This window comes from Borostomias antarcticus (genome assembly GCF_949987555.1).
Source record: "Borostomias antarcticus genome assembly, chromosome: 7".
NCBI classification, from domain to species: Eukaryota; Metazoa; Chordata; class Actinopteri; order Stomiiformes; family Stomiidae; genus Borostomias; species Borostomias antarcticus.
Window position 1 is genome coordinate 2,463,652 of NC_140240.1, and position 17,788 is coordinate 2,481,439.

At 40.8% G+C, this 17,788-nt stretch overlaps 1 protein-coding gene across 1 annotated transcript in view; it reads right to left on the bottom strand.

The window, feature by feature from the left end:
- Window positions 1-17,788, bottom strand: part of fhit (fragile histidine triad diadenosine triphosphatase) — a 178,069-nt gene that overhangs the window by 38,357 nt on the left and 121,924 nt on the right. The window contains exons 4-5 of the mRNA XM_084441054.1: window positions 12,773-12,918; window positions 11,756-11,785 (exon numbers count right to left, since the gene is read on the bottom strand). Of these exons, the coding sequence (XP_084297180.1) occupies window positions 11,756-11,785; window positions 12,773-12,918 (176 nt within the window). The remainder of the gene's footprint in view (window positions 1-11,755; window positions 11,786-12,772; window positions 12,919-17,788) is intronic.

The window sequence follows — 17,788 nt, forward strand, 5'->3', positions numbered from 1 at the left end:
TCAAAACGTCATGAAGGTCAATCTCACAGAATAAACTATACAAATAATGTCTATGAATTCCCTCTTCAGATGTCAATATGAACCCACTTGAATTATCTCGTAATTAACTAATGTTTGAGGGCCCATTACATTTTGGCCACCAAGCGTCCTTTCTAGTTCTGTATTGTTGCCTTGAAGAAATTAATTAATTTGTATTCTTTTGTTTCCATATACTGTATGCTTTTTTTTTTGCCTGTGTGGCTGTCTTTAAGACTTATTTATTGCACTTCATAACAGAAATACAAGCCCTCAATAGGTCACAAGAATTTATCATTTCATGGTCATTATCCAAAATCTTTCTTCCAGGTAAGAAACCAATTTCCACATGGGCCCTCCTAAACCCTAGAGCATTCTGGGTACAGCTACAGTATATGATAGATTCATCATTCCCATTGTCTCTATTCTCACAATTTATTCATTCATTGCCTCATCGTAAAACACAATCTTGAACACATGATTATCAGATTTGAGGTAAACACATCCAAACATGAAAACTATGACAAATATTGCATTTATGATTGCATGACAAGCAGCCATAGTGATAAAGTAATTGTGTTGTTTTCTTTCACTGCTATGGGGAGGAGACCAGGGGCCTCATTTATAAAACCTTGGGCATGAGTCACTCGTCGTCATTGGCCAGTAGGTCTTGCTGGTCCCTGCGACTCGCTCTCTGAATTCCTTCATCCACATCATCCAAAAGCAGTACATAATTTATAAAGCAGCCATTGTGCGTCATTGGAATTGCTTGCCTTTTTATACCCACCCACGGACATGATTATGTGGAACAGGTGCGCTTGTCATTGACAATATATGAACCACGCACGTGATTAATTGATTGATTTCATTACTGGGTATAGGAGACGATGGATCAGAGGGATGACATGTAGAGGTGAGGGCATTTGTTTCCGACAATGCTGGATGTCATGAAAAACAGGACAGCCGATGACACATAACATCCATAACATCTAAGACAATTAGCAGCACTCTTATCTGCCCGGATCTACACTGGATCAGTTTAGCCTATTTCATTTATCAAATATGCATGGCGATTTCTAAATTGCCTAAATAGCTTATAATAATGGCCGCCCTATGAATGAGGATTCCTGAGTCAAACAATGAGGCAATGAACCACCACCAACAACACAGCCTATTTCAGTGTAACACAGCTTACAGCGAATCATATAAGGCTATCCTTATAATATATTAGCCTACACATTGCTTGAGTAAATATGTCATGCACAACAGTGCACACTTAGAGATTTCTTGTTGCGGAAGGCAAGGCTACATGTTGGGATTCACATAGCAGTGTAAATATGAAGGCCGTTCATAAGTCATTCACAACAGTATTTGAATAATATTGATTGCTTTGAGCACATAGCCTATGCTGTCCACATTATTATTTACGAGAATAAATAAACAAATGAATAATTTATGAGAATAAATAAATAAATAAATACAGGAATTATTTATGAGAATGAATAGGCCTAAATAAATCAATTGTTTAGCGATGACAGATCCATTTGATTATGATTCCCGGTTGGACTGTGCAACAAAGGTCTATTTGAGGGGTTATTTTGAAATATCGGATATATTTATTGTTCACAATGGTGTCGATTTCAAAGCGTTTCGCGTAGTTTCACCTTTCTGCCATTAGGATTTAGGATCACAGTTTCTCATTTCGCCAGAAATGTGCGTACACATGGGTCAGAGTGTGCTTGGAGGTGAGCACATTCTCCGCCATTCTCCCGTCAATTTTATTTTATTTTATTTTTTATAAATCTCGAAGTTTGCTCAGGAGTGGCGTACGCATTCTTTTGTGCGTACGCAAGCTTTATAAATGAGGCCCCAGGACATCATCTTGTTTGCGCACGCTGCTGGGTAAAAAGAGGCACTATTGTCAAGGCTTTTCAGAAGAAACCAAGAAAAGACATAGCAGAACAAAGCATAGAACATAGCTTCTCTTAAGCAAGTGCCGTTTCAATAATATTTAGAAAAAAATGTCTGATTACTTGATCTGAAAAGATATTCATTAGCATACTACAAATAACACCTACATTTCACTGTTGGTTAGGATCACCCAAGAACAAACTGTCAACTAAATGATGAATAAAGTATGAGTCAAACCGTCACGTTCTCTGATATGTGACATTTCATTTTTTGGTTTAATTTCTATCAGTCTTGGACAGTTGACAGCTCATTGAAGAACTGACAAGGAGTATTGACAGGCACATCAAATTTTCTTATTATATCAAGAACTTGTGAACATATCAAAGTTGTGCAGTGTTGTGGTGGTGTAGTGGGGACACTCCGTTTGTCAATCCCATACAATATGAGACAGACCACACAGCCTCACAGGTCCACTCGGCAAGTGATGAAACACTGACCATTAGAATGTGTTCGCTCATTATCGTAATGGGTCTACTGCAGATCTGAGACCTGATGGTGCATTCGTTTGTGGTCGGAGGTGGCAAGTCGCAAGTGGCAAAATACCTACCTCCGACCTGTGTGCATTCGATCTATATACCATTATATCACAGTTACCTAGTTATATCTATATACCATTATATCACAGTTACCTAGTTATATCTAGTGCATTCGAGCAACTGGGGGCTGAGAAACATATCCGCATTTGCGACGAGGAAGTGCGAGTTCATGCTGTGTTTTATTTAATCATTCCTAGTAGCAAGTCGCAATTTGCCACCTCCCAGTTATAAACGAACGCACCATAACTACTGTATATGTCATTAGGTGTGTCTGGCCATTATGACAGTGTTATGTATATGGTTATATAGCAAGTCACCTCAAAAGGGTGAGAGGTGAGATTGATCCTATTGTAAACTTCCTGCCCAGAACACCCCAGTAAACACAACAATTTCATCAGCTGTCTCCCAGATACTTTGCCAGGAGGTCTAGGTGGTATAATACATTAATCTAGAGCATAATAATCTAATTGCTGGGCTTTTATTCATTTTTCATTAGTCTGCTATGATAAACAGTACGGGCTGTGTGAATAAGCGTCTATAAATGCTACAAACAAGATAACATGTTTGGAGGCATCTGCTTTGTTGCCACACATTTTCTATTTAATGAGCAGATTTGCATAATGACTGCATTATTAAATTTGTCTACCTTGAGGAAAACTTTGAAGCAAAAAAAAACAAAACAACAACAACAGCAGTGCTGGAGCTGTTCATCAAATAGAGATCGGATTCAAAATGCTGAGTATGGGATGGAGACGAGGCTGGTAGAGAGGGAGCGTGTGAACCAGGAATCTGAAGGGAGGTCAGAGGTCTTACTGACCCGGCAATGTGTGTGGGGTGAGTTTCAGACAGCTTGATACTGACATTCACCCAGGAAGGGGTGCTTGGTATGGCCTGTCTGTGTCTCCCAACATACAGTAAGACACAGGAGCTGTCATGGATGGCCTTGAAAGGGAACGATGCTGGCACAGGAGTAAGTCACTATCTCTGGGATATGCCTACTGTATGAATGGCCAATCCTATCTCAATCTCATCGCGAGGTGATTGTTCATAGTCCGACTGGTATGGTTTATAATATCTATACAATATCAATGTAGAACAGAGAGTTATTTTCCTGTTTATAGACCACAGTTTTCCAGCTGGACTCTTGCGTGCCCTTGACAGCCATCACAGTTCCATTCCTATCTGTTCTGTCTCATTGGGTCCCTGATTGGATGCGTGCAGATGTTAGGGTCATGGTTCAATGTCAGCTCCTACCACGTCCTCTCATCAGTCTCTGGATGGTTACTTCCTTATGTTCTTTTCTTCCATCGATAATTGGCTGCCAACCTCTGGTTGAACACGCATGCAGGTCTACTCCATCAGAGCGCCATACGAACAAAGCTGTTTTATGTGGCTGCAGTTTTATCATAGCACAGGAAGTATGGTTTCAAGATTCAGGATTCCTTTCATGTTACCTGTATTTTTTTGGGCATACATCCCATAAGGGGCCATTATACAGGTATAAGAGAGGACAATTATGGGGAACATTCTTGGGCTGCTCGACATTGCAGCAGTAATAAAATAACACACAATAAAGACAATACAAACAGAATACCAAAAAAGAATACAATAATACATATGATGCTGCTATGTTTGTATGACAGATCAGCCAATAAAATGTGCAGCGCAAAATGTTTTTCAAAGCATAATCAAAACAAATGTCTATTAATTAGGTTCTGACAGCAGATACATTGGTAAAAAGGATGCCATGTGATTTGTATTGTTTAGGCGAAATCTAGTCAGCAGACATAATCTGTCAAGAACAGCTGTGTTCCTATTAAAGCAAAGGAATGCAGGAGCCATCCTCACTCTGAGCAGGGGCGAGTAATTAGTGGAAGAGAGGGTGATGCCACCCATAATGCCCTGCTTCCATCACAAAACCACCTCTCCATAAAAGAAAAAAGGAAAAGAAAGTCATTGGGGAAAAAAAAATACTGTTACAAGTTACAAGGCGATTCATCTTGCTTTGGGGTTTTGATAGGTCCACTCAGCATTTCGTTTCTTAGCATATGCTCTCAATTTCACACTCTGTGAGAGCGCTAACCGCACTAAAACAAGACAAGTTTTTACATCACTGAAATGCTATACTTTGTAGGATCACCTCAAGCAGAGGCCAGACTTAAGTCAAAGAGTATTTTGTAAAAAATGAGTGTTCAGCTTCATCATACAGTTCACACTCCCAAATAAGGCAATCATATCAGCCATATAGGGGTTTCCTGTAGAGTACTTAGTAGTCTGGCCAGTGAAACATTAGTTGTAAAGGAAGACATTCTACAGTGAGGTAGCCAGCCATCATATACTTCCAATGTACAGGTATTCAACACCCACTGCATTGTTGAACAGTCAGAAATCTGCCATCAACTAAATAAATGGCTTACTTGGCCATTCGGGGGTCAACAGAAGCCCTAATTAATCCAAAAGCATGAGGCAAGGGCCTGGTTTGAAGTGGGCTGGGGTCAGAAGTCCTGTCCTGTGGTGATCTCATCATTGTCTGTACTGTCACTCTGTCACTCTGATGAGGCCTCCCACACACATATATCATTACTAACAGCCAGTGCTGCCACAACAGAATGCTAATGACTGATATGAATATGGCCACACTGCAGAAACAGGAGCCCCGCTGTCAATCACATGAGAAAGTAAACTCGACCACCTTGGTGCATACAGTAGCCTACAGCTTTTCAATACCTGAGACCATGTACTGTACAGTAGTATATCCACTGTTATTGTTTTTTTGTGCGTGGCTGTAAGCCAGCGCAGCATGGAGAGCAAATGTCGGGTTGTCCCTCTCTCCCTTCCCAATTAATACATCCCTATGTGTTCCCTTGTTGACCTGCAGTTCTATGTTGCTACCACAAGAGGCAGTGGTCCCAGAACATCACAGCTCTGGTGGCCTAGTGGTTAAGGAGCTTGTCTTCCATGCTGAATGTTGTGAGTTCAAAACTCGTGGTGTGGATAGCATTTTGTCACTGGATGTTATATGCTATGTAAACATGTGGTTACCTGGTGGTTCTATGTCAGTTATTGAATTTATGTGCAGTAATTGAACATTTGAAATACCCCTGTTTTGAAATTATACCTACAGTATAGGTGTCTCAGTAATTACCCATTATAGGCTATACTTTGCATGTATTTACCAGGTAAGAGACAAGAGAGATCCCATCGGAACAAAACTTCTTTTTTTTCATCTTTAAAGAAATGTACAGTCTGTTTTGCAGATGAATTAACTGTGTCAAACTGATTGTGCCACTACAAGACGAAGAACATCAAACACTATAGCTGTTTTTCCACTGTCGGGCCGAAGGCAGTTTCGTTCGGCTCTGTTCTGTCCCGGACTCGTGAGAACCGTTACCATCTGTTTATCCACTGTCGGGCCGCTAACAGTATGGAGGAGGATTTGGTTTATTTTGGACTATTTCTTTCTTTTTATGCGCCTACATGAGCGCACAAACAAATTATAGACAAACATGTTAAAGGTAAAGGCTATCTGACCATCTCCAAGCAGCTTGATGTTCCTGTGACAATAGTTACACAAATTAATTAGAAGTTTAAGGTTTAAGTCCACGAGACTGTAGCCAACCTCCCTGGACGTTGATGATAAATTGAAGAGATGGATAATATGAACGGTAACCAGAGAGCCCAGAACAACGTCCATTAGAGGTGAACTCCAAGGTCAAGGTACATCAGTGTCAGATCGCACCATCCGTCGCTGTTTGAGCCAAAGTGAACTTCATGGAAGACGGCCGAGCGGGACACCACTGTTGCAAATCAAATCAATCAAGCCACAAAGCTTCTGGGAGAATGTCCTTCAGACAGATGAGACAAAACTGGAGCTTTTTGACACATCAGCTCTATATTCACAGACGCAAAAATGAAGCATACAAAGAAAAGAACACTGTACCTACTGTAGGTTACATTACAATTGAAACTAATTGTACAGTGCTTTGGGGGCAAATATTACATTGCATTACAGTAATTTAGCAGATGCATTTATCGAAAGAAACTTACAATAAGTGCATTCAGCGTACATACAGGTAGGTAGTCAATGGAAAAGCACCATATCTAGCTACAGTAGCTAGCTGGTACTGTAGCATTAATTCTTAACTGTATAGCCTACAGTAAACTAAACCAAACTGCAAATGGTTAATTCACGAAGGCCCCTGCTATTGCACACTGTTCTATGATGGTGGTATACTGTTTTGTCTCTATAGCATTGCTAACAGTGGAGCATAGTATCTTCAAGCTGGAAGACATGAACCTCAGACTCACACTTGTGATGTAAAAGGAATCTCTCTGAATCATAGTATAGTGGCCATATTTGGAAATTCTCAGGAGACAAATGTCAGATATCACCTAGATGTGTCAGATGTCACATATATATGTGTCAGATATCACCTAGATATGTGTCAGATGTCACATAGATATTTATCAGATATCACCTAGATATTTGTCAGAGGTCACATAGATATTTGTCAGAGGTCAGGTATCAGTTGTCAGAGGTCAGGTATTAGTTGTCAGATGTCAGGTATCAGATGTCAGTTGTCAGGTATATTTATTGTATGAGTAGGTCATGGAATGCTATATAACTTACTAATTGGATACAAAATCGTCAGATAAAATTTTGATGTCGATATAAGTGTTTTTTGCAAAGTGACCCCAAGTGTGCTTTCATTGTATTTTCGTTGACATCGACCACATTGTTCAAATGTAGGTATGGCGTGTTTCACTTGTTGCTTTTGATGTGTTTGTTGCGCTTGGCCCCCGTTATTGCTGCTATATTTTATAATTATTATTATTATTATTATTATTATTATTATTATTATTTTAATTTTGTGTGCTGAAATGTCAAAGCACAGCTGCAGTCTCTGTATGAAACGTGAAAAGTATACATATAGCTTATGATGATGATGAAGATTATTACTAATATTATTATTATTATAATTATTTTTTATTATTGTTTAATATATTCTTAATATTGACCACTTGATGCACAATATCCTTCATTTCCATAGAACAATATACATATCCCAGCCAGGCTGTGAGGGCTAAAATAAGAATGCTCTAAACAGCCTTCCACATGATGAATTACTATAATCACCTCAACATTCTCCATAAGATAGAAATAAACTCAATTCCATAATTTTAATATAAATATTTGTCTTATGCTGCTGTGAGACTCTAGGCACTGAGTTTATAAAAGTCAATTTGCCTCCATAGACTGCCTCTCTCTTATTCAATCAATGATCCATTTTTTATTGCTAGTGCAAAAAGCACCTGATTGCAATAATCCAGTTGATTGATGGAGGTGCCGCAGCACTGTAGCAGGTGCACTCTGCACCAGATAATGTGTTTTCATAAAGGGACAGGCTCTGACTCAGACTAACTGCTTGACCAAATTTACTTGATAAACAATATGCTGGTTATCTCACTGCATTAAGAAACCGTGGGAGAACAACCTCTGTCTATTACTGTCTTTGATTCAGTGTTTACCATTATGCATATCCTTGCAGTGCTTCACATTGAACACATTGAGAATGTGGTCTGAGAAAATGGCTGGCTGTGGTCATCTTCTGATAATCCCAACGCTAACCTACCCACCGTTTTGAATGAGGACTGAACCTACAGAACACATATTGCCGTTTGACCTTATTTGTATTGACAGACAAAGAAAGCCATTTAATCATTTAATATCTGGGTGTAAAATTGGTTGTGTTGTTGGAATGAAAACCTGATAAAAATGCTTTGTTTCTCTCTGGATGGAGAGGGCAGTATGACCGTCAGGTTTTAGGGTCGTTTTTGGACCCGATGGAATCTGGCACCAAAATTGCCTGACTGCGGGACTTTGACTTCTAGTATTTATTATTCATGCGGGGTATTTCATAGTTGATTTAAAAACCGGTCAGGCAAAATGGCAGCTGGCCCAGAGGTAGATTTGAAACACCAACATACACACAACAGCAAAACTCAGGTCCCCTGTGGCCCAAACCATAAAACACATCTACTGTCGACATTCAAATGCAGAAATGAATTGAAAAGATCAACATAGGAGGAAAAAAAAACATTGGGTAAAGACTTTTGGATTCATACGTCGTGTATGCTACAGGGTCTGGATTAAGAGGAAAGATGTTCCCAATTTACTGTGTGAGCATAATGACTGACCAGGAGATGGAGGAGAAGGACATTCATGCTGATGCCAACAACAAGGCAGTTACAGGCTCTGGAAGTATCCATGATGTGAGGCAAATTGTTGCACTCCATGTTTCACTCTCACTGCAATTGTTTGAGTAGCCTACTGTAGGATGCAAGATCTGCCTCCAATTGCAAAGCATTATTCAACACAACTTTAGATACGTGATAGAGGGGAATCTCTCATGAAAGACCATTTGACGAGTGCTTGTACCATATAAGCTGTCAGGTCTAAGGAGGAGTACAACAAATAAGTTCTGAAAAGATTTTAAGGTTAGCTCCACTTTCATGGCACTTAAAGAGAGTGCAAACAGCAGTAGGGATGGGCAGAGTCAAAATTCATTAACCTATTTCAACAAACATTGAAAGTGTGCGCTCAACTTCAGTTTGAGTGTTCCGGACAATTCTATGAGGAAATTGGAACACCCGAATACGGTCTTGCTCAATGAAATCCAATTTAATATATGTTTCAGTACATGACCTTCTTCAGGTAAAAGAAGTTCAGTTCCAAAAGGTAATCTTTATGTTTAAAACCCCCAGCAAATATGCTATGACAGAAGGACCGACCTGCTATGACAGAAGATCATGAACCACTCATTCAAAGACCTCAAAAAGAAATAACTGCCTTTGGAAAATTAATTGGATACTCATTAAAAATCTCAACATGCTGGATATGCTATACTATAACACTGAAAATAACGTCATTTGAGGACTGTGGCTTAGTTGCAACATCAAACATGAATCTGCAATCGGTGAGTTTCATTAATAAGTAGGTCAGTGAATGTAAACAATCGAAAGAGAGACCATATTCCAACTATGAAGGGGGCTCAAGAGAGCACAGACTCCCATGAATGCATGGGAATGCATGTAGAGGCAACAAATGTGAAAAATATACTGGTGGTACATGAACATTACAGTTCATGAGCAGTAGGGCTTGACGCACAGCTCTGCTGTCTATCTCAGCGACCTAGCTAGATCGGGCCCGGCCATACGAGGGGGCTTGGTCAGGCTTAGCCCCCTCAGTTTTAATTTCAGCCCCCTCAGTTTACTGTAAGTTTAATGTAACGTTACACTAACGTTATAGAAAAACAGCAAAAACAACAAAAATATTGGCCGAGAGATAGGTATCATCGAGGTGGCAGTAATGAAACACTTTCTTTGAAGTTTCCCCCCATTAAATATTTGAAGCTTGCTATCTGATCTGTCAAGCCCAAAAGAGTGAGCAGATGTGGACGGAAAAGCTGCCGTTTTATAGTTGCACACACAGTTGATGCTAACCAACATCTATAATGCTGCTAATTCATGGAAGTATAATGTTAGCTGGCTAGTGCTAATCTCACAGTGGTGAAGCTAGAATAGTACCTGGCAACCCAGCTGGTACCAATGCTGTCATACTATTGGCTGGTATGATATCAACAGAGTGTCATTGTCGGTCCGTAAAAATTTCATAATGTAATAATTTCAGACAAAATATAATTTTTTATGGAAAAGCAATACTTTTACTCTGCAGCCTTCGCAAAGCCCTATGGATGTATTATTTTTTGAAAAAATGTTTATTTTAATCCACATATAACATATTATACCTTTAACAGTATATAATACAGATATATAAGATTTTATTTTTTGATGACTGTGACATTACTGTCTATGAAGTAATTAAATTGTCTACGTAATTCATTTAATTAAATATAACGTATAACTTGTAAGTACATTTTACTTGTTACTGGCAAGTGAGTTTTACTTTATATTACGGCAGTTAAACTTACTTAAAAAGTACTTGTGCAAATTGTTATGAGGATTTTAAATCTTACACGTTTTTTTTCCCAGTTTAAATATGATTAAGACTCACTGGCGCCTCTGTGTCTGTTCCCTAATGTATTGCACTCCAATTATATCATTAACCTTTCAATATTACTCCACATTTCAGGACGAAGACTGTCCTCATGGATATTGCCATAAATGTATGATTAAGTGTGGATTGCATATGCAATAAAGATGAGTGTGTGGGCTTTGGGGAAAGCACAATCAAGGTATGCACAATGGTGATAAGCATGAAAAAGGCACGATGTAAAACTTGCTTCTAAGCCACAGTATGTAGCTGAACTTGGAAAGTAGAAGTATATATTATGTGTATAGACTGTATGCTGTGTAATACTTGACTGACAGAAAGAGAATAGAGATGGATGGGAGTGAAGGAAAACATTATGGGTGGAGTCCAGGGCTGTGGCAACAGCAGCCCTAGAATTTCATAGAACATTGTTAATGTTCAACAGCATCTGTTACTATCTGTTGCACTACTAAACAGCTAGCCAATTGCAGCAACTCTGGATTATGGCTTTAAAGGTGCAGTATGCGGTTTGGCTCAGAAACACTTTTTGTTATATATAGTTCTAGGTCTAACCGAAACGTTGGCAGATTAAAAGCTAAAAAGGTGTGTGCTGGAGTATGTCATTCGTCATTTCAATCCTTTTGAGTTGCCAACTTGAAATGATTGGGTGGCCTACCTGCCTGTCAAGTGTCATTTGTTTTCCCCCAGTCTAGAGGGGTGACTTTGGAGAGAGGCCTGAAGGGAGGTGCGGGGATTTTGTCAGTTGCATTTTTCCTAACATGAAATCAGAGGAAATAACAAACCGCATACTGTACCTTTAAGGTAACTACGCCCTAATCAAATAATTATTTGACAATGAGCAATGGAATAATAACTAAAACATGAATGGTAGTTAAGAAAGCAAGTTTGTCTTGGCCAAAGTCAGGTCTCAGTGACTGTGAGAGCTTGAGGCACTTAACCCACCCCACCCCCTGCAGAGGGCTGGGCCTCCATTCTTAGCACGTCACCTCCATCTCCCCCCAAAAGATATAGACAAAGCATTTTAAAATAGATCACTGAATAATTCGCTCATGCCAAGAGTTTGGGACCTTCAAATGAAATACAATGATTATTTAATACCTTATTACTGTTGCAGAGGCCTCATGATAAATTTAAAGGGAGGGCATTATTAAGTTCTCACCTTCACAGTTTGTCCAGCTTCAGGGCCGTCCTGGTGGAAACAGAAAGAGATAATTAGTAACATTTGGGAATTCAGGAATATATATTAATAATTCAGCAGGGTTTAAGTTTTCAAATGAATCATGGCACCTCCCCTTTGCCATGTGAATCAGAAAAAGTTTTTGTTTTATGTCTTCATTTTTTTTGTTATGTCCTCCGGCGTTTAGTTATATTCACATTTTATGAGTGTGTCATGGTTGTTTGTTGTTTTTTTACACTGTGTCTGGAACACAGATTAACAAACTGTCACACATTATATTCATAATGAGACAAACACATGTGTATGCGTGCTTTAAGTGCAATCTGAGCCCTCAGACGATAACGTCTGTTGAACAAAACAAGCCAGCATTACCGCAAGTACACAGGACTGAAAGTGGAAATCTGGCGCTATTCTGGAAAAGTATGTGCATGTGTGGACATCTTCTCTGAAGCAGATCAGGTATGATTGTGTTTGTCTATAGAATGCTTCACATAGGACAGACACCGCACCCCGTGGAGTGTGATGCTTTAATATGGCACCTCACCATCAAAACTCTAACCCAGGGACTGTCACAACTGATCTCATGTCATCACTTCTCTAGATCTGAGGTGTTTTTTATACCTGGTAAAATGATTTTCTCTGAAAGGCTGCGGAGTGAGTTGGTTCTATTTCAACATTAGCATATATATCACTGGTTATGCAGAATAGTGCGGGCTGTGGAATGATGGTAGGGTAGTGGCCTGTCTGGATGTTAAGGCTCATGAGTCAAAGCAGCACCTTGTATTGTTCCAGCAGTGGGGGGGGGGGTCTGTTACTCTAGCTCTTTGGCTGTTATTTCAATGTTAATTATGCTATAACGAACTACAGTATAAAATAACATTGTGGTGCTTCCTCTGCACTTATGTTTTTTATACGTAAATAAGTATTTATTAATAAATAAGTATTTACTTACTTTCCTCTGTGCACAATTGCTTGTTTGCTTGCCTTTTGGAACAGTACCTGTATAGCAATGGTGAGGGAAGTGGCCTGGAAGTGTTTCTCCACCAGGCTGGCCACTCTCTGGGTGGTGCTGAAGAGGTCCGCCACCTCCTCTGGACGCAAGTCCCGAAAACGCTCCACGGGCCGCACAGGACACACCAAAACATCTTAGGGGAACTCTCGTTAAGGAAAACATATACAGATGCACAAAGCCAGGGAAATTTGTGACAGACAACTCATGGCCTTTTCCTTGTATCGTAACCAATGAAATGAATTTCTCACTGACCAGAAATATCAATAAATCACTCCTGGTCTATGTACCATTACCAACAGCACTGCAACAATAGGACTATTTTGTGATATTGTGTACTGGGGGAGCTTGTTTTAATCCCTACCCAATGCACATGAAGCAAGCAATGTAACATACTGTACACATCCTGCCATTAAGCAGAAACTTAAGTCATGAAAACGTTCAACAATATGACAAGGATGGACAGGATTGAGCACGATAGAGCTTAGAATGCTGTCATAATAATGACAGATAACAAAGAGAGAGAGAGAGAGAGAGAGAGAGAGAAGACGATAACGTATTGTGTACAGCAGAATATAAAGCATTACAGTAGATATGTCATGAATGTGCCAATGACTACAAGGATATGTTCAAAAGTGAGAGCAATGAAACAGGATGATACGCAATAACCCCAAGAGTACACAGGAAAGTTTTGCAGTGGAACAAAAATGATCAATTTCCATTGTGCCATAGAGGTCAAGAAACATATTTCACAGAAAATCACACAATCTGCCCCTCCGTGTAATTGCACAATGAAAAGTAATCAAGCTTGGCTACAATAGCGAGACATGTTTTGATGACAGGTGGAAGGACGTTGAGTGCAAATGTCCAACGGCTGAAAGACATGTTGCCCTCGGTTCTGGGTCACTGGATCAATAACAGTGTTTGTGAGAACACTGCCAGGGACACGGTTCTCAGAAAACCAGGAGTCTGCAATCAGAGAGGGAACCAAAGAGGAACAGGAACAAGGTCTGGGTTCTCTGAATTGAAAATAAGACAAAGACAGATCCTCCCGAAATACAACGCCAGGGACCAATTTCTCTCTATCTCTGGGTGGTCGGAAGTTTTGTAGTGAATATTTTATTGAGGACCAACAATGATTTTCAAGTGTAAACTGAAATAAGTACCACAGAGTACTTTGGGTCTCATGTCTACCTCAGAATGTGCTGGAGGGAAAAATATGTTTTTTTTTATTATTAGAGGTCTGACGTAAAAGTGATGGTTTTCTTATTTTTCCTGGAAATGCTTGAATAAGTCTTGAAGTCCAGGACCGAAAATGCTGAAAATCAACAGGACTTAACTACAGACCATGAGTGAACTGTTGGATACTGCATTTGCTGTGCAACGTATTCCATTGTCCAGTTGTCAAATCTATTTGCCAACAAACTGTTTGAGAGCCAGCACACCTCAGTGTCCCCTAATCAAATTTTTTTTTCATATATCACCTAACCTCTCCAGCACCTCATCAATATCAATTCTTTTCTCTCTTTAGAGAGAACTCCTATAATATTATACAACTGTAGAATTGAAGAAAAAACAGTACAACTGCTCTTAAGTAGGGTTAAAGAATAAAATGCTTTGTAAGAACTGTTTTCCAGGCAAATGTTCTCTTAAATACTGACATACTATGTACCTAATGCATGAATACATTTTTTTTTTTTTAAAGCCTAGTAGTGAACATTTATAAGGATCATTTGACGGCATTCTATGCCATCACATATAGATTCCATGTACTGTATGAGTGTAATGAGAAAAAAAACATAAATGTTGAGTCCTTGAAGTGGAAACTATTCCAGAGTCGTGTCAGCAACAGCGGGCGATAGAAGTGAAAGAGACATCCAGGTCCGATCCCGAACTGTAAAACAGCATCCTATTGGGCTTGGAGAGGATGAGTACATCCTTATATTTCACGGCACAATGGCCACGCCTGGGCGCCATTCATCTCTGAAGTCAGAAACGGCATCACAAATGATCAGTTTGAACCTCATATTCATGTGCGCTACACCGGAATGAAATCAGATATCAAATGTACGGACGTCTTTCTTCCTGGTTCCAGCAGGCAAGGATGAGATATGAATATGCTGAGGTTGGGAGGAGGTAGTCTGCAAACACTTCTTGTTTACTTTGGTATGGGCACCATTACAGTATGTGTCCATGAATAACAGACTAAAACAAATTATGTATATTAGTGAAGAATCTAGGGAGAAATGTCTCTAACATCTACAGAGTATTACTGCTATGTATTTTAATTTAATGTGTTTGTTTGTTTTCACGTGGACACTGTGTAGTCGATAGAGTGAGGGAGACAGCTGATGCTGCTGCTGCTGTGGCCGTTCGGGGTAGTGGGTGTCAAGAGGTCACACTTAGGCCACAGGGGGGGCCTCTCCTCTGGGGTATTAATGACACATCTCTATGGGACACTATAAACAGACACAACCCAGACTGACAACCAATGGTGATTAAGACATCCTGTTAGGGTGACAGGCGACACATCTGTATGGTCACTCCTCCACCAATCTAGCTTCACTAGGCCCTAAACGGGCAGGCCTAGGCGTGGGGGGTGGGCCGAGAGAGCACTATTTAACGTCTCAACCAAACCTTGAGACGATTTGGAAACGGTAGGCAACTCAGCCGGACAGATTCGCTGCTCCCAGCAGGCAGACACGCTGATAACACCATGCGGGGAGGGAAGTCAAAGGCCACGACTTCGCGCCACAGCCGCAGCCAGCAGAGAAGCAGGGAGAGAGAGAGACTAGGGAAACATCCCAGAGAAGCAGGGAGAGAGAGAGACTAGGGAAACATCCCAGTGTTCCATGTGATTGTATCTTTGTCCAATAAATCTATCATCTGTCGCCGCTTCCAATCCCGTGTTGGGTGATTTCATCAATGACTATCAGAACAAGAAGGCTATCAACATCGTGGTTCATAATTTGATGGTGCTGCAACTCTTATCAAGGCTTACAAAAAAATACACAACGCAGAGCAACAGAAGAAGAACGCCAAAAGCCAACATTAGTCTTCTCATTACCTATATGCACTGATTGGTTGCTTCTTGTTGTTACAGAGTAGGCTGTGAGCAAATGGAAAATAAATAACACACATTGATGTTCTCATTGTTGTTGATCCACAACACACTAGCCTATTCACTATATGCCAATGCATCCCATCTTTTCACGACACACCAACACACCACACCTTTTCACTGCATGCCCACCCCATTACGTCTTTTATGTGCCAGGCACTTCATTTGGCTCTCTGAACAATGCTCTGGGTAACGGGACAACTCGGTATGTCTCTGCCCAAGCCAATCCAACCTCAATATCTCAACGCAGGGCTGGCCACGGTCTCTCTCCACGGTCTCTCTCCACGGTCTCTCTCCAGTCCCCACAGAGAGGAGGGGGAGCTGCGAGACCACCGGCGAGAAACCTCCCTTCTGATCCTATTATTATCTGTCATAACAGTTGTTTGACGTGTTTCATCTGATTCACTCCCGAGGTTGTGGTGCATGTAATAAGAACAAGGCTTCCCAGATTGGTTTTACATTGCAAATGCAATCACTTCTTTGACGGAAAACATCTGCCCCCACAAACGTTAGCATTTTCAACGATGACATCGACTTTGCCTGGGTCTATGAGAATCAACCCCCCTTGAGATTCCTCCACACATACACACACACACACCTTTCCGTTTCTCCGACCCACTCTCTTTTCAATATGAGATGAGAAAATTGAGAAGGTGGATGAGGGCAGACAGAGATAAATAAATAATGGCGTCTTCCAATTGGGTCACAAATCGCATTATTAGACCACAGGAGAGGATCCAGAGCAGTATTAACATGAGCTAAAAAATAAAAATGGTATCTAACGTAATTATATGTTATGATTTGTGCCCATACTATGAGCCTGCAAATGGTGGAGGGCTTAGGGTTCCAAGTACAGGTCTTCACGGGTCGGGTAAATCCGAGAGGACCCGAACCGGACCCGAGACCCGAGACCCGTACGGGTCCGGGTCCACATTTCCACGCTTTTATTATGGTCAATTGGGTTCGGGTGGATCCGATATTACCTCGGGTCTGTTTATCATCGTGTAATACCCGAGAGAAACACATGACGCGAATTCAGTGAGACCTCGGCCGCGACGCGAGCGGAGACACGGCAGCCACCACCAGTAGCCTACCTTGTGAAAAAAAAGCTGAAAGAAAATGAATATAAAGAGGTCAAACCTAGCGGCAGCTTTGTGTAGCCTTATTTATTTACGGCCGTTTCATTTCCATGCTGCCACATCACAGCCTGACAAAACAGCGATTGATCCTGTTGAGATTGAGAGGATAAATCGCAATTCCATCCAACTGTGATGCAACAGCATGCAAGCAAACAGCCGTGACAGCCTAAGCGATTAATGCTACTAGGCTACTTGCTACTACTACCTGTCGGATCCGTAAAATACCCGATCCGACTCGGGTCTCGGGTCTCTGTCCTACTCCTGCTCTCTGACAAAATCGCGTCCGGTATACATATTTAAAAAAATTTAGTCGGATCTCGGAACGAATGTCTCGGGTCCATCTCGGTTTCGGGTCCACATTTTAGACCCGAGAAGACCTCTAGTTCCAAGTCTTAGTTAGCAGGGTGGAGGAGCAAACCAGAGTGTCTCCTACTGCATATCCACCATGGCACTTGGTTGTACGGTAAAGAAACAGCAGCAGCAGCTAGGAATGCAAGTGAGCATGATTACAGTACTGTCCATGACAGCATGATGCAACAACACAGCACTATCAAAATGCTTCAACATCACGATGTGCCTTATACAGCTAATGAAAACCACACGGTACTTCTACTACCACACCCATACACACAATGTGCAGCTACTCTGAACACAGCAGGCTCAAAACGAATCCCTAATATCCCATAGCTCAGATACTACGCCTGCCAAAACAAAGAGATCTATCACAGCAGGAACAATTGGGTCTG